This window comes from Mobula birostris, chromosome 4 (genome assembly GCF_030028105.1).
Source record: "Mobula birostris isolate sMobBir1 chromosome 4, sMobBir1.hap1, whole genome shotgun sequence".
NCBI classification, from domain to species: domain Eukaryota; kingdom Metazoa; phylum Chordata; class Chondrichthyes; order Myliobatiformes; family Myliobatidae; genus Mobula; species Mobula birostris.
Window position 1 is genome coordinate 208,169,251 of NC_092373.1, and position 25,845 is coordinate 208,195,095.

At 49.3% G+C, this 25,845-nt stretch overlaps 1 protein-coding gene across 4 annotated transcripts; it reads left to right on the forward strand.

Annotated features, from left to right (window-relative positions):
• The first annotated feature begins 4,753 nt into the window (after positions 1-4,753).
• LOC140196918 (galectin-3-binding protein-like) lies at positions 4,754-24,943 on the forward strand. 4 transcript variants are annotated; one of them, XM_072256857.1, is made up of 6 exons: positions 4,754-5,054; positions 9,074-9,159; positions 9,480-9,671; positions 10,991-11,122; positions 13,503-13,770; positions 21,534-24,943. In XM_072256857.1, the coding sequence occupies exons 2-6, from the start codon at positions 9,105-9,107 to the stop codon at positions 22,618-22,620; spliced, it is 1,734 nt and encodes a 577-aa protein (XP_072112958.1). In that variant the 5' UTR covers positions 4,754-5,054; positions 9,074-9,104; the 3' UTR covers positions 22,621-24,943. The 4 variants fall into 4 exon arrangements, with proteins under 4 accessions (XP_072112958.1, XP_072112961.1, XP_072112957.1 ...); XM_072256860.1 differs by having other exon boundaries at positions 4,758-4,850; XM_072256856.1 differs by lacking the exon at positions 4,754-5,054 and adding an exon at positions 5,731-6,376.
• Positions 24,944-25,845: the final 902 nt, after the last annotated feature.

The window sequence follows — 25,845 nt, forward strand, 5'->3', positions numbered from 1 at the left end:
AAAAGCAAAAGAGACAGCGTACAAGGAAGCAAAAATTAGTGGGAAAACTGAGGACTGGACGACTTTTAAAAACTTACAGAAGTCATTAGGAAAGAAAAGATGAATTATGACAGGAAGTTGGCAATCAACATAAAAAGGGATACTAAGATTTTTTTTAAATATATGAAGAGTAAAAGAGTGACATGGCTAGATATAGGACCGATTGAAAATGATGCTGGAGAAATTATAATGGGTAATAAAGAGATGGCAAAGGAACTAAATGAGTATTTTGCATCAGTCTTCACAGAGGAAGACATTAGCAACATACCTGATAGCCAGAGGTCTCAGGGAATAGAATTAGATACAGTCAAGATTATTAGAGAGAAAGTGCTTGGGAAGCTAAGTGGACTAAGGATAGATAAGTCTCCCAGACCGGATGAGGTGCACCCACGGGTTCTGAAGGAGGTGGCTTTGGAGATTGTGGAGGCATTGGAAATGATCTTTCAGGAATCAATAGACTCTGGCATGGTTCCGGAGGACCTGAAGGTCGCAAATGTAGTTCTGCTGTTTAAGAAAGGAGGGAGGCAGCAAAAAGAGAATTACAGACCTATTAATCTGACATCGGTAGTTGGAAAGTTGTTGGTGATGATCCTCAAGGATGAAGTTATGAAATACCTTGAGGTGCATGACAAGATAGGCCCAAGTCAGCATGGTTTCATGAAGGGAAGATCCTGCCTCAGCAACCTATTGGAATTTTTTGAAGTAATCTCAAGTAAGATTGACAAAGGAGAGGCTGTGGATGTTGTGTATTTGGATTTTCAAAAGGCCTTCGATAAGGTGCTGCAGAAGAGGCTGCTTAATAAAATGTGAGCCCATGGAATTACAAGAAGGATATTGGAATGGGTGGAGCATTGGCTGATAGGCAGAAAGCAAAGGGTGGGAATAAAGGGATCCTATTCTGATTGGTTGCCGGTTACTAGTGGTGTTCGGCAGGGGTCGGTGTTGGGGCCGCTTCTTTTTACAATGTATATCTATGGTTTAGATTATGGATTAAATGGTTTTGTGGCTAAATTTGCAGATGACACCAAGATAGCTGGAGGAGCAGGAAGTGTGGAAGAAATGGAAAGGTTGCAGAGAGACTTGGTCAGTTTAGGAGAGTGGGCAAAGAAATGGCAGATGAGATACAATTTTGAGAAATGTAAATTTTGGAAGAAGAAATAATCCGGCAGATTATTATTTAGATGGGGAGAAAATTCAAAATCGGAAGTGCAAAGGGACTTGGGGGTCCTCGTGCAGGACACCCTAAAGGTTAACCACCAGGTTGGATCGGTAGTAAGGAAAGCGAATGCTATGTTGGCATTCATTTCAAGAGGAATAGTGTATAAGAGTAAGGAGGTGTTGATGAGGCTCTATGGGGCACTGGTGAGACCTCATTTGGAATACTGTGTGCAGTTTTGGGCCCCCTGTTCTTAGAAGGGATGTTCTGATGTTGGAAAGAGTTCGGAGAAGATTTACGAGGATGATTCCTGGAATGCAGGGGCTAACATATGAGAATCATTTGTTGGCTCTTGGACTGTATTCATTAGAGTATAGAAGAATGAGAGAGGATCTCATAGAAACATTTCGAATGTTGAAAGGGTTGGACAGAGTGGATGTGGAAAGGTTGTTTCCCTTGGTGGGTGAGTCCAGGACAAGACACCATAGTCTTAGAATTAGAGGGTACCCATTTAAAACAGAAATGAGGAGAAATTTTTTTAGCCAGAGGGTCGTGGATTCATGGAATTCGTTGCCACACACAGCTGTGGAGGTCCGATCATTAAGGGTGTTTAAGGAGGTGATTGATAGGTATCTAATTAGTCAGGTTATCAAGGGATATGGGGGAAGAGCCGGAAATTGGAACTAGATGGGAGAATAGTTTAGCTCATGGTGGAGTGGCGGAGCAGACTCAATGGGCTGAATGGCCTATTTCTGCTCCTTTGTCTTGTGATCTTGTGAAGGCTTGCACAACAGAGTTTTTGACTTTATCATGGTTTGTGTGACAATCATAAACCAAATTAATCTTTAACATTTACCCTCCAGGATGGAAGGGGGTGTCAGTGGGGCTACTGGTGCTTGGCAGGTGTGTGGAGAGCCATTGACATTGCATCTGCCATTGACCTATTGACCAACAGGCCCTTGCTGAGGCAGGAGTTCGGTCTAGTCATGACCAACCTGTCAAAGCATTTCATCACTGTCGATGTGAGTACTACCAGGCGATAGTCATTAAGGCAGCTGACATTATTCTTCTTAGGCACTGGTATAATTGTTGCCTTTTTGAAGCAAGTGGGAACTTCCGCTCGTATCAGTGAGAGGTTGAAAATGTCCTTGAATACTCCCGCTAGTTGGTTGGCACAGGTTTTCAGAGCCTTACCAGGTACTCCATCTGGATCTTCCACCTTGTGAGGGTTCACTCTTTAAAGACAGCCTGACATTGGCCTCTGAGACAGAGATCACAGAGTTATCAGGTGCAGCAGGGATCTTCACAGCTGTAGTTATGTACTCCGGTTCAAAGCAGGCATAGAAGGCGTTGAGTTCATCTGGTAGTGAAGCATCGCTGCCATTCATGATATTGGGTTTCTCTTTGTAGGAAGTAATATCTTGCAAATCCTGCCGGAGTTGCTATGCATCCGATGTCATCTCCAACCTTGTTTGAAATTGTCTCTTTGCCCTTGAAATATCCCTCCGCAAATCACACCTGGTTTTCTGGTACAGACCTGGGTCACTAGACTTGAATGCCACAGATCTAGCCTTCAGCAGATGACATACCTCCTGGTTCATCCACGGCTTTTGGTTTGGGAATGTACAGTAAATCTTTGTAGGTACACTCATCCACCCAGGTTTTAATGAAGTTGGTAACAACTGCAGCATACTCATTCAGATTTGAAGATGAATCCCTGAATACAGTCCAGACCACCGATTCAAAGCAGTCCTGTAGGTGCTCCTGTGCTTCCCTTGTCCAAACCTTCCTGGTCCTCACTGCTGGTGCTGCAGTCTTTGGTCTCTGCCTGTACTCAGAGAGTAGAAGTACAGCCAGGTGATCAGACTTTCCCGCAGTGAGGGCGTGTCAAATGTTAAGGGAAGAAGACAGGGGAATGACCTGAGAGGGATATTAAACCAGCCATGATGGAATGGCAGAGCAGACTCGATGGGTGAACAGACATCCCACCTCTCCCGCATCTCGGTAGTGGCTCCCTGACGCCCGGAAATTATATACAACATTCCGGAAATAGATTTTTTTGAGCGGGAGAGGGAGAGGGTGAGCGAGCATCCTGATTGGTCTCTCTTCGTGCTAAGAGTGGTCCCCAACCACCGGGCTGCGAGGAAACCATGTGATTTGGCGATATGAAACGATATGAGTCAGCTGCACCTTTCCTCATTCCCTGTCACGCACTGTTGAATTTTAACGCTCGCGATGTCGTCAGTGACCCGAGACGAGCAAAGGAATGGATCCGTGACCCATTAGTGAATGTCTCCGGTGAATCATCCATGTCAGTGCGGGAAAAATTTGACATAACATCTCTGCCGTCATTCCGGATCAAAGTCAAGGCTGAATATCCTGAGATAGTCACGAAAGCACTGAAAACGTTGCTTCCATTTCCAACATATCTCTCTGAAGCGGGGTTTTCTGCAATGAATGCAACGAAAACTAAATTGCGGAATAGACTGGACATAATTCACCCCCTTCGAGTATCGCTGTCTCCCATCACCCCTCGATAGGACCGTGTTGCTGCAGGAAAACAAGCCCAGGGCTCCCACTGATTCAGCGATATTGGTGTGTTGCAATGATTCTATATGTTCATACAGGGAAAATATGCGCTGTGTTTAACATCCAAACGTTACTTAAAATGTTATGATGCGATTGACTTATCACCTATATTCCGGTTGTGATTAACACCCCCGCCCCCCGTCGGCCGGTCCGCAAGGATATTGTCAATATTCTTCCTCTCGGCCTGAAACGTCGACTGTACCTCTTCCTAGAGATGCTGCCTGGCATGCTGCGTTCACCAGCAACTTTGATGTGTGTTGCTTGAATTTACAGCATCTGCAGAATTCCTGTTGTTTGTCAATATTAAACCGGTCTGCGGTGCAAAAACGATTGCGGACCCCTGCTAAGTAGACCTATCAGTTTTCTCTGTGGGCGGGCTTTACGGTCGACCTCAAAAATAATGACAGTGTTGCTCGCTGCACTGCTTGCAACGGTGACTTTTCTATTGCCCATGGTGGGTTAAAATGTAAAAGACATGTTGAGGTGAGTTTAACACATTCGTTCATTAGCATAGCTAACGTTATTTAAACTAGCTGCTAAGGAGCTACGCTATTGATGTCCTATGTAATGAGGCCAAACTCCCTGAAGACTTGCTTAAAGTTGTAATAGAATAAACATGATAATATAATATAACATAAGTACATATTTTAATGTCACATTTTTTGCATACACCTAACTCGGTTTACAGATTAGACAAAATCACTAAACAAAGTACATACATACACCCTTGGAGGTCGACCGTGGGGTGGGGGGGGATATGGGGTTGCTACCTCCCTGAAATGAGTTTTTGCAGGGTGGGATGTCTGGGTGAAATTGGTTAATTCTGCTCTGATTCTTACAGTTTAGTGGAACTCTGGAGTGAGGTTTGCTGCAGATTGACACTGGGTGCACTCCTCCCTCACCACGTTCCTCTGCCGCTCCCGACCGGACAAATTTGGGGGAATATTTGTCATTTGCAGAAGTCGGGCAGCAGATAGAAGGAGGAGACACTTTACAGGGAGCAGGCGCGGGAGCTGTTCCTGATCGAGGCGGGACCTCGAGTTGGACAGGGAGGGCCTGTTTGCAGGTAAGAAGTCTCAGCCCCGACACTTCTTGCAGTTGAGGGGAGTAGCTAAATGTACTTCGGCCGCGAAGAATAAAGCCCAGGAGACATTTCCGGTTGGTTAATTGTGAGGTGCGGCAGCCAAGGCGAAGCGGAGTGGCCTTCGGAACAGCAGTTACTGTACTGGGAGCGGCTGTGTTCGAGGAGGAAGTGCTGGTGGACGAGCAGGTAAAATCTTCTCTAACCTTATACTTTGCAAACACGGTACAGCTGGGACAGCGGCTTGTTCCTTCTGTGGCCTGCGGCCGATTAGGGACGCTATCGGTTATCTTTACCTCACAATCTACCTCATGAAAATCTGCATTTTATTGTCTGCCTGCATCGGACCTTCTCTGTAACTGTGACACTTAACTCTATATTCTAGTAACACACATCAAAGTTGCTGGTGATCGCAGGAGGCCAGGCAGCATCTCTAGGAAGAGGGACAGTCGACGTTTCCGGCTGAGACCCTTCGTCAGGACTCGTACTGAAACGTCGACTGTCCCGCTTCCCAGAGATGCTGCCTGGCCTGCTGCGATCGCCAGCAACTTTGATGTGTGTTGCTTGAACTTCCAGCATCTGCAGAATTGCTCGTGTTTGCGTTTCTATATTCTATTGCTGTTTACCTTGCTCTACCTCAGTGCACTGTGCAATGACTTGATCTGTGTGATCAGTCTGTAAAACAAGCATGGTACTTGTACCTGAGACAGCGATGAATCAATTTAGTAGTTTAATCTCCCTCAGGGAACACAACCGAATGGAGTCCCTGAACCCTTGAGTAGAAACACGGTCTGGGGTAGGTAGGGCCCGGGAAGATTTGCAGGTCTGCTGCTGAGGGTTTAAACCCGCTTGCCCCGGGGGGGGGGGTGTTTCCCTGCGCGGAAGTGAAGCAGCGAAGAGCCAGAACGCGAGCAACAGAACAGCCAAGAGCAAAGAGGGAGGAGAGGCAGGAGATGTGAACTGGATTTATTTTTATACACGAGGCTTCGCGAGGTGGATGAACTTGGGAGGATCGTTCTGGAGACTGGGACGTTATCGTAGAACAGAACGGGAAGGGAAGGGCAGGACTGTCAGTTGAATGCTGTAGGGGTGAGGCGCAGTAGGAGAGAAAGCGGTTTTGTAATGTCCGTCGTGTGGGGATCGTTCAGCGAGACCATTTGGTGGAGCTGAGAAACAAAAAGGGGACGGTCACTATCTAAGACGTGTCTCGTTACTGAAGCGTTTGTTTTCAGACAAGCGAGGGCAAGATGGGGAAGGATTTGTGTTAACAAGTCTCGATGCTGCTGAGTTTCGTTTTTACAGAAGTGAAAGTGAGATTGGGAAAGATTTGAGTCTGAAAGACTCGCTGTTGATAAGTTTCGCTTCTCAGGAGCGACAACATGAACGAGCTAAAAGTTTGTGGCTCGTCGAGCATTTGCTGCCAGTAAAAGGAAGTTAAATAAAGTAGATCAGTCGTTGTAGGAGAAGATCACTGGGACCTTGAGGCTGCGGATGGAGAGTCTTACCACCAGGTAGGTCTCTCACCCTTTCTTCTTTAAACTACTCAGATGGAGTTACTTCTGAGGCTTGTAATTGAGATTAAATGAGGTAACTAACAATATCATAATTAAAAGCAAGAAGGCTGCGAGTGGAACGGCTAAGGATTTCCGGAACGAAGGCATTTTAGTCTTGGTGTAAAGAGAGGCAAGACTGCGCAGGCGCGTGACGTCAGCCAGCAGAGCGGGAAAGGTTTACAAAGAAGACCGCCATATCCAGCGGGCAGAGGAGTGAGAGGTAGCAGAATGACAGGGCTTTGGCTCAACGGGCTTAGGCGGTAATGGGACGAGGCGAGGTAAGTCTACTTGTGTTAATTGCGGAATGGAAGTATGTGTGTGAGGCCAGTTTTCTGTGCTGGGTGTCGGATGTGGGAGGTCCTGGAGTCTCCCAGCCTCCCGGATGGCTATACCTGCACCCGGTGTGTCGAGCTGCAGCTCCTAAGGGACCGAGTTAGGGAACTGGAGATGCAGCTCGATGACATTCATCCGGTCAGGGAGAGTGAGGAGTTGATAGAGAGGAGTTACAGGCAGGTGGTCACACTGGGGCCACAGGAGGCAGACCAGTGGGTCACAGTCAGGAGAGGGAAGGGGAAGAGTCAGGTACTAGAGAGTACCCCTGTGGCTGTACTCCTTAACAATAAGTACTCCTGTTTGAGTACTGTTGTGGGGGGGAACAGCCTACCTGGGGAAGCAACAGTGGCTGTGCCTCTGGCACAGAGTCCGGCCCTGTGGCTCAGAAGGGTAGGGGAAGGAAGAGTATGGCAGTAGTGATAGGGGACTCTTATAGTTAGGGGGTCAGACAGGCAAATCTGTGGACGCGGATGGTAGTTTGCCTCCCAGGTGCCAGGGTCTGGGATGGTTCAGATCGCATCCACGATATCTTGTAGTGGGAGGGAGAACAGCCAGAGGTCGTGGTACATATTGGTACCAATGACACAGGTAGGAAAAGGGAAGAAGTTCTGAAAAACAACTACAAGGAGTTAATAAAGAAGTTGAGAAGCAGGATCGCAAAGGTAGTAATCTCGGGATTACTGATTGTGCCACGTGACAGTGAGTATAGGACTAGAATGAGGTGGAGGATTATACAAGTTTGTGAAGAGCAAGAGGATAAGACGTGAGAGAATATGACCTATCAAATGTGACAGTGGGAAAGTGTGTATGGAACCAGAGGAAATAGCGGAGGTACTTAATGAAAACTTCACTTCAGTATTCACTATGGAAAAGGATCTTGGTGATTGTAGTGATGACTTGCAGCAGACTGAAAAGCTTCAGCATTTAGATATTAAGAAAGAGGATGTGCTGGAGCTTTTGGAAAGCATCAAGTTGGATAAGTCACCTGGACTGGATGAGATGTACCCCAGGCTACTGTGGGAAGCGAGGGAGGAGATTGCTGAGCCTCTGGCGATGATCTTTGCATCATCAATGGGGACAGGAGAGGTTCCGGAGGATTGGAGGGTTGCGGATGTTTTTCCTTTATTCAAGAAAGGGAGTAGAGATAGCCCAGAAAATTATAGACCTGTGAATCCTACTTCAGTGTTTGGTAAGTTGATGGAGAAGATCCTGAGAGGCAGGATTTATGAACATTTTGGCAAGGCGTAATATGATTAGGAATAGTCAGCATGGCTTTATCAAAGGCAGGTTGCGCCTTAAGAGCCTGATTTAATTTTTTGAAGATGTGACTAAACACATTGATGAAGGAAGAGCAGTAGATGTAGTGTATATGGATTTCAGCAAGGCATTTGATAAGGTACCCCATGCAAGGCTTATTGAGAAAGTAAGGAGACATGGGATCCAAGGGGACATTGCTTTGTGGATCCAGAACTGGCTTGTCCACAGAAGGCAAAGTGTGGCTATAGATGGGTCATAATCTGCTGGAGGTCGGTGACCAGTGCTGTGCCTCAGGGATCTGTTCTGGGACCCTTACTCTTTCTGATTTTTATAAATGACTTGGATGAGGAAGTGGAGGTAAGGGTTAGTAAATTTGCTGATGACTCAAAGGTTGGAGGTGTTGTGGATAGTGTGGAGGGCTGTCAGAAGTTACAGTGGGACATTGATAGGATGCAAATCTGGACTGAGAAGTGACAGATGGAGTTCAACCCAGATAAGTGTGAGATGATTCATTTTGATAGGTCAAATATGATGGCAGAATATAGTATTAATGGTAAGACTCTTGGCAGTGTGGAGCATCAGAGGGATCTTGGGGTCCGAGTCCATAGGATGCTCAAAGCAGCCACTCAGGTTGATTCTGTGGTTAAGAAGGCATACTGTGTATTGGCCTTCATCAATCGTGGAATTGAATTTAGGAGCTGAGAGGTAATGTTGCAGGTATATAGGACCCTGGTCAGACCCCACTTGGAGTACTGTGCTCAGTTCTGGTCACCTCGCTACAGGAAGGATGTGGAAACCATAGAAAGGGTGCAGAGGAGATTTACAAGGATGTTGCCTGGATTGGGGATCATACCTTATGAAGACAGGTTGAGTGAACTCAGCCTTTTCTCCTTGGAGCGACGGAGGATGAGAGGTGACTAGCAACAAGGAGATTCAAGATCAGATTTATTGTTCTCTCTCTATACATGTAGACCATCACAAGAAACTAGGCTCCTGCAGACTATATACAACACAGAGGTTTTGGATGTGAGGGCTGAGTGTGAGTACTTGTCTGTTCTGTTTCAGCTGCCATCTGTGCTTTGTGCTCAGGAACAAGATGACCGTCCTATCCGCTCTGGGTTTAATGTTACTCCTGCTGGGATTGGGTGAAGGTGAGACTCATCTGGTGTACATTCCTGAGTGTAGTCCGGCCTTGCAACCCACCCGCCCGTCCCCAGGGTCAGGTCGCGTGACATCCCACCCCTCACCTGCCCATCCCCAGGGTCAGGCCGTGACGTCCCACCCTGGGGTCAGGCCGCACGACGTTCTCCCCTCCCCCCATCTGCCCGTTCCTGGGGTCTGGCCACAAGCCCATCACCGGGGTTGAGCTGCTCTCCACACTGCGTCCCCGACCCTACTTAGAGACGGGGGAGACGGTGAGTACACAGTGCAACCCCAGACCCTGCTGGTGCTGACGTGTGCTTGTCCCCAGGGCTGGAGAATGGAGACCTGCGTCTGTCCAGGGGCCGAGTGCCCAGCGAGGGCCGTGTCGAGGTGTACTACGATGGAGAGTGGGGCACCGTGTGTGATGACGGTTGGGACCTCACTGATGCTCACGTTGTCTGCCGCAGCCTTGGTTACCTCAACGCCACGGAGGCCGTACGTGGAGGTGCCTTCGGATCAGGTGAGGGGACTGGATGGAGATCTCTGTATTTCCCTGATCACTGGAGGGAACGACCAGTGAGCAGTATTATTTTTGCTGAGAACTGAGATTGATTGGGTCGTGGGGAATGAGGACCCTAATCTCAGTGTGGTATGGAAATCGTCCCATATCAGACTGCCAAGCACTCCAGCGTGTGGTGAAAACTGCCCAGCGGATTATCGGCACCCAGTTGCCCACCATTGAGAACATCTACCATAAACGCTGCCTGGGCAGGGTGAAAAGCATTATCAGGGATGCATCTCACCCTAACCATGGACTTTTTACTCTCCTCCCATCCGGTAGGCGCTACAGGAGCCTCCGCTCCCACACCAGCAGGCACAGGAAGAGCTTCTTCCCTGAGGCTGTGACCCTGCTGAACCTCACATCACAGCGCTAAGCAGTATTGCATCCATATTGTATTGTCTCAGTACTTTCATATTCGTGTGCTGTAGCACTTACTTTTTATTTGCAGTTATTTTGTAAATAACACAAAATAACTTTGTGTTTCTGGTTAGATGCAGTTCATTGGCTTTGTATCTGTACTCAGCACAATGACAATAAAGTTGAATCTAATCTAATCTAATTTAATGGCCTCTCCCTCGTCCCCACCTGGACCCTGGCTCCCCTCTCCCTGGTCCCCGCGTGGACCCCAGTTCCCCCTCCCTTGTCCCCACCCGGACCCCAGCGCCCCCCGCCGGGACCCCGGCACCCCTCTCCCTGGTCCCCGCGTGGACCCCAGCGCCCCCCGCTCCCTCGTCCCCGCCCAGACCCCGGCGCCCCTCTCCCTGGTCCCCGCATGGACCCCAGCGCCCCCTGCTCCCTCATCCCCGCCCCCGCCCAGACCCCGGCGCCCCTCTCCCTGGTCCCCGCGTGGACCCCAGCGCCCCCTGCTCCCTCATCCCCGCCCCCGCCCAGACCCCGGCGCCCCTCTCCCTGGTCCCCGTGTGGACCCCAGCGCCCCCCACTCCAACGTCCCCGCCCAGACCCCAGCGCCCCCCGCTCCCACGTTCCCGCCCAGACCCCAGCAACCCCCGCTCCCTGGTCCCCGCGTGGACCCCAGCGCCCCTCATTGGATACTTGAGCCCTTCTCTTTTGCCTCACCCGGACCCCATGAACCCTGATCTCATTGTCTCCCCTGGACCCCAACCTCACTCTTTCAGCACAAGACTACAGTCTCTCACCCACACCTCAGACCCATGGAGATGTGACCCAGAGAGTATGGATCCCTGAGGAGGAGGGCATGACCCTAAGGTGAGGGGTGTCCCTGGGGCTGTGCTGACTCCAATCTGCCTCTCCCTCAGGGTCCGGCCCAATCCTGCTGGATGATGTGTTCTGTACTGGAACCGAGACCTCTCTCACCGACTGCAAGACCAAAGGCTGGAAGATCCACGACTGCCAACACTCAGAGGATGCTGGAGTTCGCTGTGACCCCCGTGAGTACCAGCCTGGGGGGTGGGAATGGGGTGCTGGAGTTCGATGTGACCCCCGTGAGCACTAGCCCGTGAATGGGGGCGGGGTGTGAGAATGGTGGGGAGGGGTGTCAGAGGATGCTGGGTTTCTCAGTGACCCCATGAGCACCAGCCCGAGGGGGGGTGTGGAATCAGAATGATATAATGAGGGTCATAAGATGCTGGAATTTGCTCTGAGCATGGAGACGAGGGAATGGGGAGTGGGAAGGTGAAGGTGAGGGAGATGGAGAAAGGGTGGGGTGGGTAGATGGGGGTGAGAGGGATAGGTTGCGGAGAGGAGAGTGAGACAGGGTGGGGTTAGTCTGTTGGACACTGGGGGGGGAGTGACGTGATGATATTGCAGAGGGGTGATGGGGAGTGGGTGGTGTGCTGGACGGACAGTTGGGGGAGGTGATGGGGTAGGGAGAGACTGAACTGTTGGACATTAGGAAGGGTGTGATGGACGGACAGCGGGGAGTGACCGGACTGTTGGACATTAGGGAAGGGGTAATGTGACAGATGGTGGGGAGAGGGTGACGTGATTGATGGGGGGGGAGGGGTCATGGGTGGGTTGACTGGGATGGGAGTGACCAGGCTGTTGGAATGAGGGAGGGGGTGATGTCTCGTATCTTGGGGAGGGGTGGGGGGTGATTGGGAGGTGATGTGATGGACAGTGGTGGGGGTGACTGACTGGACTGTTGAAGATGAGGGAGGGGTGATGTGACATGGGGTGGGGGGTGATTGGGAGGTGGGTGACCGGGGTTTTGGAGGGGTGATGTGAGGGATGGTGGGGTGGTGTGGTTTGACTGAACTGTTGGAGGTGAGGGAGGGGTGATATGACGGATGGTGGGGTGGGGTGGTGGAACTGACTACTGCAGAGTCAGCAGCTGATCTGAGGTTGGGAGTTTGATGGTACATGGTTGTGTTTGTGGCTTGTTTCGTCAGTGACACAGGCCTTTCGCCTGTCTAAGGCATGCACTCCATTGCCACCCATTTTACGTCAATGTTTAGTCACAGAATATGGCTCTGAACAGGATCTTCGGTGCATGATGTCAAATTAAACTGAATTCTTTCCTCCTGCACATGGTCCATTCCCCTCTCATTTCAGTTTGAACACGGAACAGTATGGCTCAGGAAGAAGGCATTCTGCCCACAATATTTGTGCTGAATACAAAGTAAATCCCTTCTCCTTGCAGAAGTCTACATTCCTACACTCGCTGCTGTTCATGTGTCTACCAGCCTCTCAAGTACCACTATCAAACCAGCTCACACCACCACCCCGGGCACCCACCAATCTCCGTAAAAATTAAACAAAAAACCTTACCCTCCCTCCATCACGAAAACAAAGTTTCCTCTAGTACTTAGCATTTCTACCCTGTAAAAAAGTTGTGATTCTCTACCTCATACATTCCATACTTCTCAGTTTGATATTTGAGAGAACATAGAAGATTACAGCACAGTACAGGCCCTTCAGCCCACAATGTGGTGCTGTCCCTTTAACCTACTCCAAGATCAATCTGACCCTTCCTTCCTCCATAGCCCTCCATTGTTCTATCATCCACGTGCCAATCGAAGAGTTGCTTAAAGTCCCTAATCTATCTGCCTCTAGCACCACCCCCGGCAGGGTGTTCCATGCACCCACCACTCTGTTTCTTAAAAAGAAAATTACTTCTGACCTCCCCCCCCCACCCCACACACATTCCTCCAATCACCTTACAATTATGGCCCTCATGTTCGCATTTTTGCTTGTGCTTCCTGTGTACGTTTTTGTCAAGTCGCCTCTCATCCTCCTTCACTCCAAAGTGAAAAGCCTGAGCTCGCTGCACTTTTCCTCATAAGACATGCCTCCTACTCCAGGTAACATCCTGATAACACTCTTCTGCACCCTCTTCCTATAATGAGCCGACCAGAAATGAACACAATATTCCATGACCATGGTTTTATGCAGCTGCAACGTTACCTCATGGCTCTTGAACTTAATGAAGCTCAAACACCTTACACCCCTATCAACTTGTGTGCCAACTTTGAAAGATCTACCAAGGTGGACCCCAAGATCCCTCTGATCCACCACACTGCTGAGAACTCTGCCATTGAGCCTGTACTTGCCTTCAAATTTGACCTTCACTTTTCTGGCTGAATTCCCTCAGCCACCCCGTAGCCCAGCTCTGCACGTTGTCAGTGTGCTGTTGTGACCCATGTCAACTTTCCAGACTATCCACAACTGCACCAACTTCCATGTCAATGAGACTGGCTGTCCCCACTTTACCACTCTGCCACCTTTAGAGGTGTGGTGTTCCTGTTTGGGAGGGCGTGTAACAGTGAGGGGCGTGTTTCAGAGACATGTGAAGTATGTTTTGTTCTCCAGGGAGGCTGGACCAGCTGTTTGGTTACAGACTGGACCTCACTTCAGAGTTCTACAAGTCTTTAGAAGAGTTATACGAGAGTCGCAGGGACTGTGACATGAACATCACGGTGAACAGCCTGGAGGATGGCCGTGAAGAGGAGCGCTCCTGTGTACACAGACTAATCCTGTCACTGCACACAGATGGAAACCTGCTCAGCCAGGCCCAGGGCAACCTCTTCAATCTGATAGTGTCTCAGGACTGTGTGCAGTACGTCGATGACATCATCAGGTAACTACTGCTTGCCCCTTCACCCTGGGTCCGTGGGTAGACACAGGGTAGGGAGAGAGTCCCCAGGGAAGGGACCAGTTGTCACCCCTGGTCACTGGGTAGACACAGGGTAGGGAGAGAGTCCCCAGGGAAGGGACCAGTTCTCACCCCAGACACTGGGTAGACACAGGGTAGGGAGAGAGTCCCCAGGGAAGGGACCAGTTGTCACCCCTGGTCACTGGGTAGACACAGGGTAGGGAGAGAGTACCCAGGGAAGGGACCAGTTGTCACCCCTGGTCACTGGGTAGACACAGGGTAGGGAGAGAGTCCCCAGGGAAGGGACCAGTTGTCATCCCTGGTCACTGGGTAGACACAGGGTAGTGAGAGAGTCCCCAGGGAAGGGACCAGTTGTCACCCCTGGTCACTGGGTAGACACAGGGTAGGGAGAGAGTACCCAGGGAAGGGACCAGTTGTCACCCCGGTCCCTGGGTAGGCACAGGGTAGGGAGGAGATCCCCAGGGAAGGGACCAGTTGTCACCCCGGTCCCTGGGTAGGCACAGGGTAGGGAGGGGATCCCCAGGGAAGGGACCAGTTTGGACCACTGGTCACTTGGTGGAGACAGGGCAGGGAGAGGGTACACAGGGACGGGAGTATTTGTACAGACACAACACGGGGTAGACTGCTGTTGGAAAATTGCGTACAGACACAACACGGGCAGATGATGTTTAGATTATTGCATACAACAACAGTAAGGATGAACTGCACTCGAAGTGTTATGTAGAGAAACAATAAGGGATAGAGAGTGCTCAGAGTATCGTATACAGACACAGTATGGGGTAGACCACGCCTGGAATATTGTGTACTGACACAATGGGATAGACCGTGCCTGGAGTATTGTGTACAGCCACAGTATGGGGTAGACTACACTCAGAGTATTGTGTACAGACACAGTATGCGATAGACTGTGCTTGGAGATCTGTGTACAGACAAAACGGAGTAGACTGTGTTCAGAATATTGTGTACAGACACAATATGGGGTAGACTACGCTCAGAGTATTCTGTAACTTAATCAAAATGCTGTCAATTTCCATTCACAATATTTTGAGTCACACAGCAGAGAAGCAGCAGCTTTGGGCAAAGTGGATTATGTCAACAAAACCAGTCCCACTTGCCTACAACGGGCCCATTTCTCAGTCTAAACCTTTCATGTCCATGTACCCGTCCAGACATCTCCGAAATGTTGTCAATATACCTGCCTTGGCCACTTCCTCTGGTAGCTGATTCACGTACTGGGCACTCTCTGGATGAAGTAGTTGTTCATTGTGTCCTCATTCAATCTCTCCCCCTCCCCTGAAAACTGTACTCTTCAGTGTTTGATACCCCAAACATGGGTAAAAGGCTCTGATCATACAAGGTCACCCCTCAATCTTCTGCACACCCAGGAACTGAGTACAAAGTACATTTATTGGTAAAGTATGTTGACCATATACACCCTGAGATTCCTACTTCTAACAGGCAGCCACAACATAAGCATACATAATAGACCCCTTTAAAAAATTCCACACAACATCCTTCAGGCATCCAACATGTGAGAAAAGAACAAATCGTGCAGCTAATAAAGCGAGTTACACATGGAACATCAGGCACAGAGTCCCCAAAACTGATTTCACAGCCGTGGAGTCGACTGAATAGTGTGTCTGGTCCCAGAACCGAGGACTGCGGGCCACAGCCGCCGAGTTGGCTCAGCGCTACGGCGAGTAAAACCTCACGGTGTAGGGATTTGTTCTGCCTCAATGCCTTTATCCTTTTAATCTGGCTCAGTACTTAAATCAACTCAACATCAGTTTGTTCTGTGCTCTCGGGCTGGGTCCTGCCATCTCAATCAGCCCAGAATCCGATTCCAGCAACGGGCACCAAGGTCGTGATTGCATTCTCGAGAGTCCAGTTTGCCAAATCCTCCAAAGCTGCCAGGTCATACGGATGGTTGAAAGGCACAACTCCCAAAAGGAAGTTAGAGGCTGTGGATCGTAGTGATCGTAGTCCACTGTGTAATTAACAGAATAGTTAGTTTTGTTTTGTTTGTTGCCCAAAAAACATCACCATGCCTCACCAGTGCCATCCTTGTAGGATCTTTCTACTCTTAGCCTTCCCAATAACTCAGTCCCTTCAATCCTGGCAACCTCCTCGTAAATCTCCTCTGCATTCTTTCCAGCTGAATGTTGTCCCTCCTGTAGCAGAGTGACCCAAACTGAACTCAGTACTCCCAATGTCAGCAATGTCTTGCACAACTTTAACTTCCACACTCAATCCCTAACTGTTGAAGCGTTTTTCACCACTCCGTCTGCCTGGGATGCCACTTCCAGGGAAACGTATTTGTGCTCCAAGGATCCCTGTCTTCTACAACAGTCCCCATGGCCCTGCCATTCACAGTAAACTGGTGTATTATTGTCACATAATAAAGTACCTTGGAAAAGTTTCATTTTGCTTGCAATCCATACAGATCACTTTATTATAACAACATGTTGATGCCGAACAAGGTAAAACAAGAACAAAATGCAGAATAAAGTGCAACAGCTACAGAGAGAGTGCAGTGCAGGTAAACAACAAAGGGCAAGACCTTTATTGTGAGGTGAAGAGTCTATCTTATCGTACTAGGGAACCATTCAGTAGTCTTATAACAGTGAGATAGAAGTCTGTTCTTGAACCTGGTGGTATGTGCTTTCAGGCATTTGAACCTTGTGCCCGATGGAAGCCTGAAAAAGAGAGAGTGGGGGGGCTGGGGTCTTTGAGACTCGGTGCTTCACTGAGGCAGCGAGAAGTGGAAGTCCTACCCTCACTTGTCTTACCAAAATGTAACGTCTGTCACTTATCGAGGCACAACTGCGCAAGCATGTGGACGTCAGCAAGTTAGACTGACGGGAAGGATTTAAAAGAAGACAGCTTTGTAGAGTAGGCGACAGAGTAGAGGGAGACAGAGTAGGAGGGCTTTGGTGACAGTGGGTTCAGGCAAGGTAAGCTACTTGTGAGGAATAGGAGGTATGTCTGTGAGGCCGGTGTTCTGTACTGCGTGTCAGATGTGGGTGGTCCAGGAGACTCCCAGCCTCCTGGATGGCCACATCTGCGCCAGATGTGTCGAGCTGCAGCTCCTTAGATACCACGTTAGGGAACTGGAGTTGCAGCTCGATGACCTTCGTCTGGTCAGGGACAGTGAGGAGGTGATAGAGAGAAGCCATAGGCAGGTGGTCACACCGGGGCCTCGGGAGACAGACAAGTGGGTGTCAGGAGAGGGCAGGTACTAGAGAGTTCCCCTGTGGCTGTCCCCCTAAAGAAGTACTCCTGTTTGAGTACTGCTGGGAGGTGCCCTAACTGGGGGAAGCAACAGTGATTGTGCCTCTGGCACAGAGTCTGGCCCTGTGGCTCAGAAGGGTAGGGAAAGGAAGAGGAAGGCAGTAGCGATAGGGGACTCTATAGTTAGGGGGTCAGGCAGGCGAATCTGTGGACGCAGGAAAGAAACATGGATGGTAGTTTGCCTCCCAGGTGCCAGGGTCTGGGATGCTTCTGACCGCGTCCACGATATCCTGAAGTGAGAAGGAGAACAGCCAGAGGTCATGGTACATAATGGTACTGAACAACCTAAGTAGGAAAAGGGAGGAGGTCCTGAAAGCAGACTACAGGGAGTTAGGAAGGAAGTTGAGAAGCAGGACCTCAAAGGTAGTAATCTCGTGATTACTGCCTGTGCCACGTGACAGTGAGTACAGGAATAGAATGAGGTGGAGGATAAATGCGTGGCTGAGGGATTGGAGCAGGGGGCAGGGATTCAGATTTCTGGATCATTGGGACCTCTTTTAGAGCAGGTGTGACCTGTACAAAAAGGACGGGTTGCACTTGAATCTGAGGGGGACCAATATCCTGGCAGGGAGGTTAGCTAAGGCTATTGCAGAGAGTCTAAACTAGAATTGCTGGGGGGTGGGAACTGAACTGAAGGAGTGGTTGGCTCACAAATAAAGAAGGCTTGTAGGCAGTGTGAAAGGGAGGATAGGCAGGTGATAGAGAAGGGACTCACTGGGACCGATGGTTTGAGATGTGTCTACTTTAATGCAAGAAGCATCATGAACAAAGCAGATGAGCTTACAACGTGGATCAGTACTTAGAGCTATGATGTGGTGGCCATTACAGAGACTTGGATGGCTCAGGGGCAGGAATGGTTACTTAAAGCGCCGGGTTTTAGGTGTTTCAGAAAGGACAGCAGGGAGGCAAAAGAGGTGGGGGCGTGGTACTGTTGATCAGAGATAGTGTCATGGCCGCAGAAAAGAAGGAAGTCATGAAGGGATTGTCTATGGAGTCTCTGTGGGTGGAGGTAGGAACAGGAAGGGGTCAATGACTCTACTGGGTGTTTTTTATAGACCACCCAATAGTAACAGGGACATCGACGAGCAGATAGGGAGATAGATTCTGGAAAGGCATAATAATAACAGGGTTGTCGTGGTGGGAGATTTTAATTTCCCAAATATTGATTGGCATCTCCCCTAGAGTAAGGGGTTTAAATGGGGTGGAGTTTGTTAGGTGTGTTCAGGAAGGTTTCCTGACACAATATGTAGATAAGCCTACAAGAGGAAAGACTGTTCTTGACTTAGTATTGGGAAATGAACCTGGTCAGGCGTCGGATCTCTCAGTGGGAGAGCATTTTGGAGATAGTGATCACAATTTCATCTCCTTTACCATGCCATTGGAGAGGGATAGGAACAGACATGTTAGAAAAGCGTTTAATTGGAGTAAGTGGAATTATGAGGCTACCAGGCACGAAACTGGAAGCATAAACTGGGAACAATTATAGACATCTCAATAGTTACAGGGACATTGAGAAGCAGATAGGGAGACAGATTCTGGAAAAGTGTAATAATAACATGGTCGTTGTGGTGGGAGATTTTAATTTACCAAAAATTGATGGGCATCTTCCTAGAGCAAGAGGATGGTGTGGAGTTTGTTAGGTGTGTTCAGGAAGGCTTCTTGATACAATATGCAGATAAGCCTACAAGTGGAGAGGCTGTACTTGATCTGGTATTGGGAAATGAACCTGGTCAGGTGTCAGGTCTCAGCAGGAGAGCATTTCGGAGATAGTGATCTTAATTCTGTCTCCTTTACCATAGCATTGGAGAGGGATAGGAACAGACAAGTTAGGAAGGTGTTTAATTGGAGTCAGGGGAAATGTGAAGCTATCAGGCAGGAACTCGGAAGTATAAATTGGGAACAGATGTTTTCAGGGAAATATACAGCAGAAATGTGGCAAATGTTCAGGGGATATTTACGTGATGTTCAGCATAGGTACATTCCAATGAGACCGGGAAAGGATGGTAGGGTACAGGAACCATGGTGCACAAATGCTGTTGAAAATCTTGTCAAGAAGAAAAGAAGAGCTTATGAAAGGTTCAAAAAACCAGGTAATGATAGAGATCTAGAAAATTATAAGGCCAGCAGGAAGGAGTTTAGCAAGGAAATTTGGAGAGCCAGAAAGGGCCATGAGAAAGTATTGGGGGACAGGATTAAGGAAAACCCCAAGGCATTCTACAAATATGTGAAGAGCAAGAGGCTAAAACATAAGAGGATAGGACCAATCAAGTGTGACAGTGGAAAGGTGTGTATGGAAACGGAGGAGATGGCGGAGGTACTTATGAATACTTTGCTTCAGTATTCACTACAGAAAAGGATTTTGGCGATTGTCGGGATGATTTACAGTGGACTGAAAAGCTTGAGCATATAGACATAAAGATAGAGGATATGCTGGAGCTTTTGGAAAGCATCAAGTTGGATAAGTCATTGGGACCCGATGAGTTACACCCCAGGCTACTGTAGGAGGTGAGGGAGGAGATTGCTGAGCCTCTGGCAATGATCTTTGAAAAATCAATGCGGACCGGAGAAGTTCCGGAGGATTGGAGGGTTGCGGATGTTGTTCCCTTATTCAAGAAAGGGAGTAGAGATAGCCCAGGAAATGATGGACCAGTGGGTTTTACTTCAGTGGTTGGTAAATTGATGGAGAAGATCCTGAGAGGCAGGATTTATGAACATTTGGAGAGACACAATATGACTAGGAATAGTCAGCATGGCTTTGTCAAAGGCAGGTCATGCCTTACGAGGCTGTACTGGGAACCCTACTCTTTGTGATTTTTATAAATGACCTGGATGAGGAAGTGGAGAGATGCTTTAGTAAATTTGCTGATGACACAAAGGTTGGGGGTGTTGTGGATAGTGTGGAGGGCTGTCAGAGGTTACAGCGGGACATTGATAGGATGCAAAAGTGGGCTGAGGAGTGGCAGGTGGAGTTCAACCCAGATAAGTGTGAAGTGGTTCATTTTGATAGGTCAAATATGATGGCAAAATATAGTATTAATGGTACGACTCTTGGTAGTGTGGAGGATCAGAGGGATCTTGGGGTCCGAGTCTATAGGACACTCAAAGCTGCTATGCAGGTTGACAGTGTTGTTAAGAAGGCATACGGTGCATTGGCCTTTATTGGCCGTGGGATTGAGTTCAAGAGCCGAGAGGTAATGTTGCAGCTATATAGGACCCTGGTCAGACCCCACTTGGAGTACTGTGCTCAGCTCTGGTCACCTCACTACAGGAAGGTGTGGAAACTATAGAAAGGGTGCAGAGGAGATTTACAAGGATGTTGCCTGGATTGGGGAGCATGCCTTATGAGAATAGGTTGAGTGAACTCGGCCTTTTCTCCTTGCAGCGACGGAGGATGGGAGGTGACCTGATAGAAGTGTATAAGATGATGAGAGCCATTGATCGTGTGGTTAGTCAGAGGCTTTTTCCCAGGGCTGAAATGGCTAACACGAGAGGGCAGTTTTCATGTGCTTGGAAGTCGGTACAGAGGAGATGTCAGGGGCAAGTTGTTTTTTTTATTACGCAGAGAGTGGTGAGGGCGTGGAATGAGCTGCCGGTGATGGTGGTGGAGGTGGATACGATAGGGTCTTTTAACAGACTCCTGGATAAGTACATGGAGCTTGTAAAATAGAGGGCTATGGGTAACCCTAGGTAATTTCTAAAATAAGTACATGTTCGGAGCGACATTGTGGGCCGAAGCACTTGTATTGTGAGATAGGTTTTGTATGTTTCTATGAAACAAACTCCTTTCCCCAGTCCTCAATCTTCGGCCCAATTACTCAGCTGATCATGACTCTCCTGTGATTTTTTATAACCTTTTGTCTATGATGTCACCTGGGGTGTTTGTAAACTTACTAACCATGCCTTGTACTCTCTCATCCAAACTATTTACCAAAATAATGAAGGACAGATATACTAGGTCAGATGATTGTAACAAATCCTGGCTGGCTTCTCTAATCGTCTGCACTGTTCCAAGTGTCATGAAGTGGCAGATGCAATGTTTATAGATGGAGATTTGAACAAGTGCATGATGGGAAAGATTTAGAATCTGTGGCCAGAATGTGGGCAAATCAGACTATCTCAGACAGACACCTTGTTGGGTTTTGTGGAAATGCCTGCCTGACTCCAGTACTCTCAGTGGGAAGTGGGTTTAGAGTAGAGGGGAAGAGATTTGGAAGGGATGTGTGGGGGTCTTCTTCAACCAGAGAGCAGCGAATGTCTGGAGCACAGTGTTTGAGAAGTGTCTTGTGAGCATTTCAAATACATGGTCATTGTGATACTGGGCAATGAGATTAATATGGAAGGGTACTCACTGCCCAACATGGCCAGTTCCCATGCCAGGTGTGGAGTTGGAGAATGAAATCCACTCACCTCCCCTCCCTGTCACTCTTTACTCACAGGTATTTTTACACAAGGACCATCTCTGTCACTCTGTCTTCGGTGAAGTGCATCCACAACATAGCGTCGGACTACAGGATCATTGCGGTGCGCGATTACTGTGATCAGCTCTTCTACAAACTCATGCCCCAGGACAGTTCGTTTCAGCAGCAGCTGGAGCTTTACAAGTATGCGGAGAGAGTGAAGGACCCTGTGCTGCAGGAGATCTGCCTGCAGTACTTCGCCTGGAACTGTGAGACCTTCAGCCAGACGGCGGCGTGGGATGAGCTGTCGGTCGCGGACCTGGTTGCCTTGCTCCAGCGTTCAGATCTGGTCATTGAGAGTGAATTCACGCTGTTCCAGGCAGTGGAGTCTTGGATCTCCCACAGTGGGAAGACTGCCGCCGTTGACCGGTTGATGAAGAGTATCCGCTTCCCGATGATGTCTCCCGAGGAGCTCATCTCCTTGTCCTTCAATTCCAGCCTGTACCAGCAGTTTGAGAGCATGTTCACACAAAGGCTGCTGGAGGCTTTTGAGTTCCATTCGGTCCGTCCACAGCTGCTGAAGCACTTCAAGGATTTGGACAACCCCGACTTCCAGCCACGCATCTACACCTCCAATCAATGGAGCAGGACCCTGGCCATCTCCGGTCTGATGGACTCGCCCTACCAGCGCACTGGTCTGTACGGACCCACGGCCTCATACTACAACAAGAGACAGAGATATGGCGGCTACAATTCCTACTACTACTACTCCTCCCCACGCATCTCCTTTCAGACCAAGCAACACATGAGCCGGCTGTTCAGCTCCAGCACGCTCCAGTGGACCGGCTACTACCACGAAACAGCACAGCATTGCCGCAACAGCTATGTCTCGTGTCCGTACGATACCTACCCCGTGGCAGTGCTGACCACGTACAACACCCCAGAAACCGTCACCTACCGCAACTCTGTGCTGCTGCTCTGCAACAACAGCACGGTCTCCTACGTGCAGGAGATGAAGAACTCGACAGCCGTGCTGCCCTCCAACAACAGCACCAACTTTTCTCTCTTCGCCTGTGATAACGGCATTTCCACCCTCCGGTTTGTCGTCCAGCCCTTTTATGTTTGACCCGTCCAGAATTGGACCACCAACTGCCCAGTAGCAACAGTATAAACCCGCATGTTTCCCTAATCCCTCTGTCTCTCTCCCCACCCCCAGTCCCTCTGACTGTGTCTCCACCCCGAGTCCCTCTGTCTCTCTCCCCATCCCCAGTCCCTTGCCATCTTTCTCCCCAACCCCAGTCCCTCTGGCTCTGTGTCCATCCCCAGTCCCCCTGGTTCTCTCCCCACTCCGAGTCCCCCTGTCTCTGTGTCTATCCCTAGTCCCTTGCCATCTCTCTCCCCACCCCAAGTCCCTCTGTCTGTCTTCACCCCCAGTCCCTTGCCAGTTTTCTCCCCGCCTCCAGTCCATCTGTCTCTTGCCCCATTCCCAGTCTTTCTCTACTGCCTCTCTTCCTACCACAGACTCTCTTCGTGTCTCTCCTCTGACTCTCTCCCCAACCCTAGTTTATCCTTTCCTCAGCAGTCCTCACCAGTCTTTCTTCACCCCTCACTCTCCATCCATTTCTGTCTCAGAGGACGGTCTGGGCCCCAATGTGTACAATAGACCATGGACCTGCGTAATTCATCAGTCACTGAGTGCGACGTGAGAGACATGGGCTCTCCTGCCCACCACTTCCATGCCCGTCTGCAGTGATCCCATACGCCCATATCAACACCGACCCTAATTAAATATTGAGGCTGTCTGAAGGCTTCTTAAACTAGTTGACAGCCATCGCCCTCCCCACCCCCAACTCTGGCAGTGAGTTCCTGTTTCAAACCACTCCACCCCTCAGGTCCCCTTTAAGTTTTCTTCATTGCAGTCTGACCAATGCTGTATGAAGCCTCAGTATTATGTCCTTGCTTTAATATTCTGGTTCTCTCAAAATGCTAACATCGTACTTGCCTTCCTCACCACTGACTCAACATGAAAATTAACTTTTAGGGAATTCTGCACAAGGATTCCCAAGTCCCTTTGCACCTCAGAGTTTTGAATTTTCTCCCCATTTAGAAAATAGTCTTCCCATTTATTTCTTCTATCAAAATACATGACCAGACACTTCCCAACACTGTATTTCATCTGCTACTTCTTTGCCCATTCTCCTAATCTGTCTAAGTCCTTCTGTAGCTTCCATGCCTCCTCAACACTACCCGCCACTCCACCTATCTTCAAATCATCCACAGACTTGGCCACAAAACCACCAATTCTGTCACCCAAATAACATGAAAAGAATCGGCAGAACACCACTAGTCACTGGCAGCCAATCAGAAAAGGCTCCCTTTATTCCCACTCAGTGCCTCTGGACAGTCAGCTGCACCTTTGTCCATGCCAAAATCGTTCCTGTAATGCCATGGGCTCTTGTTAAACAGCCTTATGTGTGGCACCCTATCAAATGCCTTCTGAAAATCCAAATACACAACATCCATTAACTCTTTGTCTTTTCTCAAAGAATCCCAGGAGATTTCCAGCATCTACAGCCATAATCATTTCCCACGGAAGTTGGTAGGTACAACACCTCCCCACACTCTTAGGCTCCCTGCCAGTAAATCTTTGTATCTCACACTCCTCCTGAATGCAGTGACTAGAATGGAACTCAGTACACCAAAAGTTCAGATATCCTCCCCGAGGGTGCACAGAATCTGTGTTCTGTGATCAACAGAGACCCACACACTAATCTAGAGCAACAAACTCTTTGCCACATCCCCCGGGCTACACATTGTCTCTATGGATTATCCTTCCCCATCACTTCCCCTCCTCTCCCACACGTCGTCTCTACTAACTGTCCCGTCTCATCACCTCCCCTCACCCCTGTCACCATGGCGTCTCCCCAGATCCTCCTCCCACCCCAGGATCATACAGTGTCTCTCTTGACCATTCCCCATCCCTCTCCCCCAAGACCACCACCTTCCATCCCTAACCCAGGATCATACAGTGTCTCTCTTGACCGTTCCCTGTCCCTCTCCCCCAAGACCACCACCTTCCATCCCTACCCCAGGATCATACAGTGTCTCTCTTGACCGTTCCCTGTCCCTCTCCCCCAAGACCACCACCTTCCATCCCTACCCCAGGGCCACACATTGTTTCTGTTGTCCGCTCCACCCTACGGGCACCAATAGTCCAGTGGTACCATCCAAGCCCCGATGAAGCCCAACCCTTACTCTGGTACGCTCACCCCCTCCCTCTGCCTGGCTGTGTGTTCACTGGGTGAAGTTGGTTCACTGCCCCAATCCAGAGGTCAGCGTCATGCCCTGTTCTGTGTGCACAGGGATCTTACCGAATGATCAGCTGCTCTGGTCCCTGCCGTCTCCTCGGCTGCCGCTGTCTGCTTCCTTCAATAAACGACCTTGCTTGATGCTATGTGTCCTTGTCCATTTGTGGGTAGATCCTGTGGACTTCACCCTGGCAACAGGTTGGGGGCGCAGGCACAGAATGTGGAGAGGATAATGATGAGGCGGGGGATGGGAGGAGGAGAGATGGGGGGGTGGGGAATGCATAGCACTAGCAGTGCGACAGTGGGGGAGGAGAGTGGGGCTCTGGAGGTGGATGGGAGGAGGGTGGATCTGGAATCAATGAGGATGTATGGGAATGGGAGTGGCGTTTGCTCTTGGGAATCATTCCTAGGTGCCTGACAGAGATCATGGAACACAGCAGGGCGAGGGAAGGCCAGGAGGAGCGGTGTCACTGGTGTGGACCAAGTAGGTACGGTCCAGGGAGGCAGAAGAATGCTTGCAAGACTGCTTTGAGTCAGGGGACTGGACATTATTCAGAGATTCATCTTCAGATCTGAATGAATATGCCACAGTCATCATCGACAATCAAGAATTGTGCCTTTGAGAACGTACCAGACCTACCCAAACCAAAGGCTGTGGATGAAACAGGAGCTTTGTAGTCAACTGAGGGCTGGATCTACGTCACTCAAAACCTTTGATCTAGAATGGAGATCTAGGTTCAGTTGCTCACTCGGCATTCAAGGTGAGGGAGCAAATTCAATTTGACATTGGGAGAAGCCAGAGGGTGTTAGTAGATGGTCACTTCTCTGAATGGTGACTAGTGGAGTGACTGGGGGATTGGTGCTGGGTCCTTTGTTGCTATAATGAGGTTCACTGGATCAGCAGATCTGCAGGTGCCACCAAGGTTGGGGATGTAGGGGACAGTGAGGAAGACTGATCATGCCTTGCAGTGAGATATGGACCAGCTAGAAAAATAGGTTTAAAAATGGCAGATGGAACTTAATGCAGACAAGTGTAAAGCAGG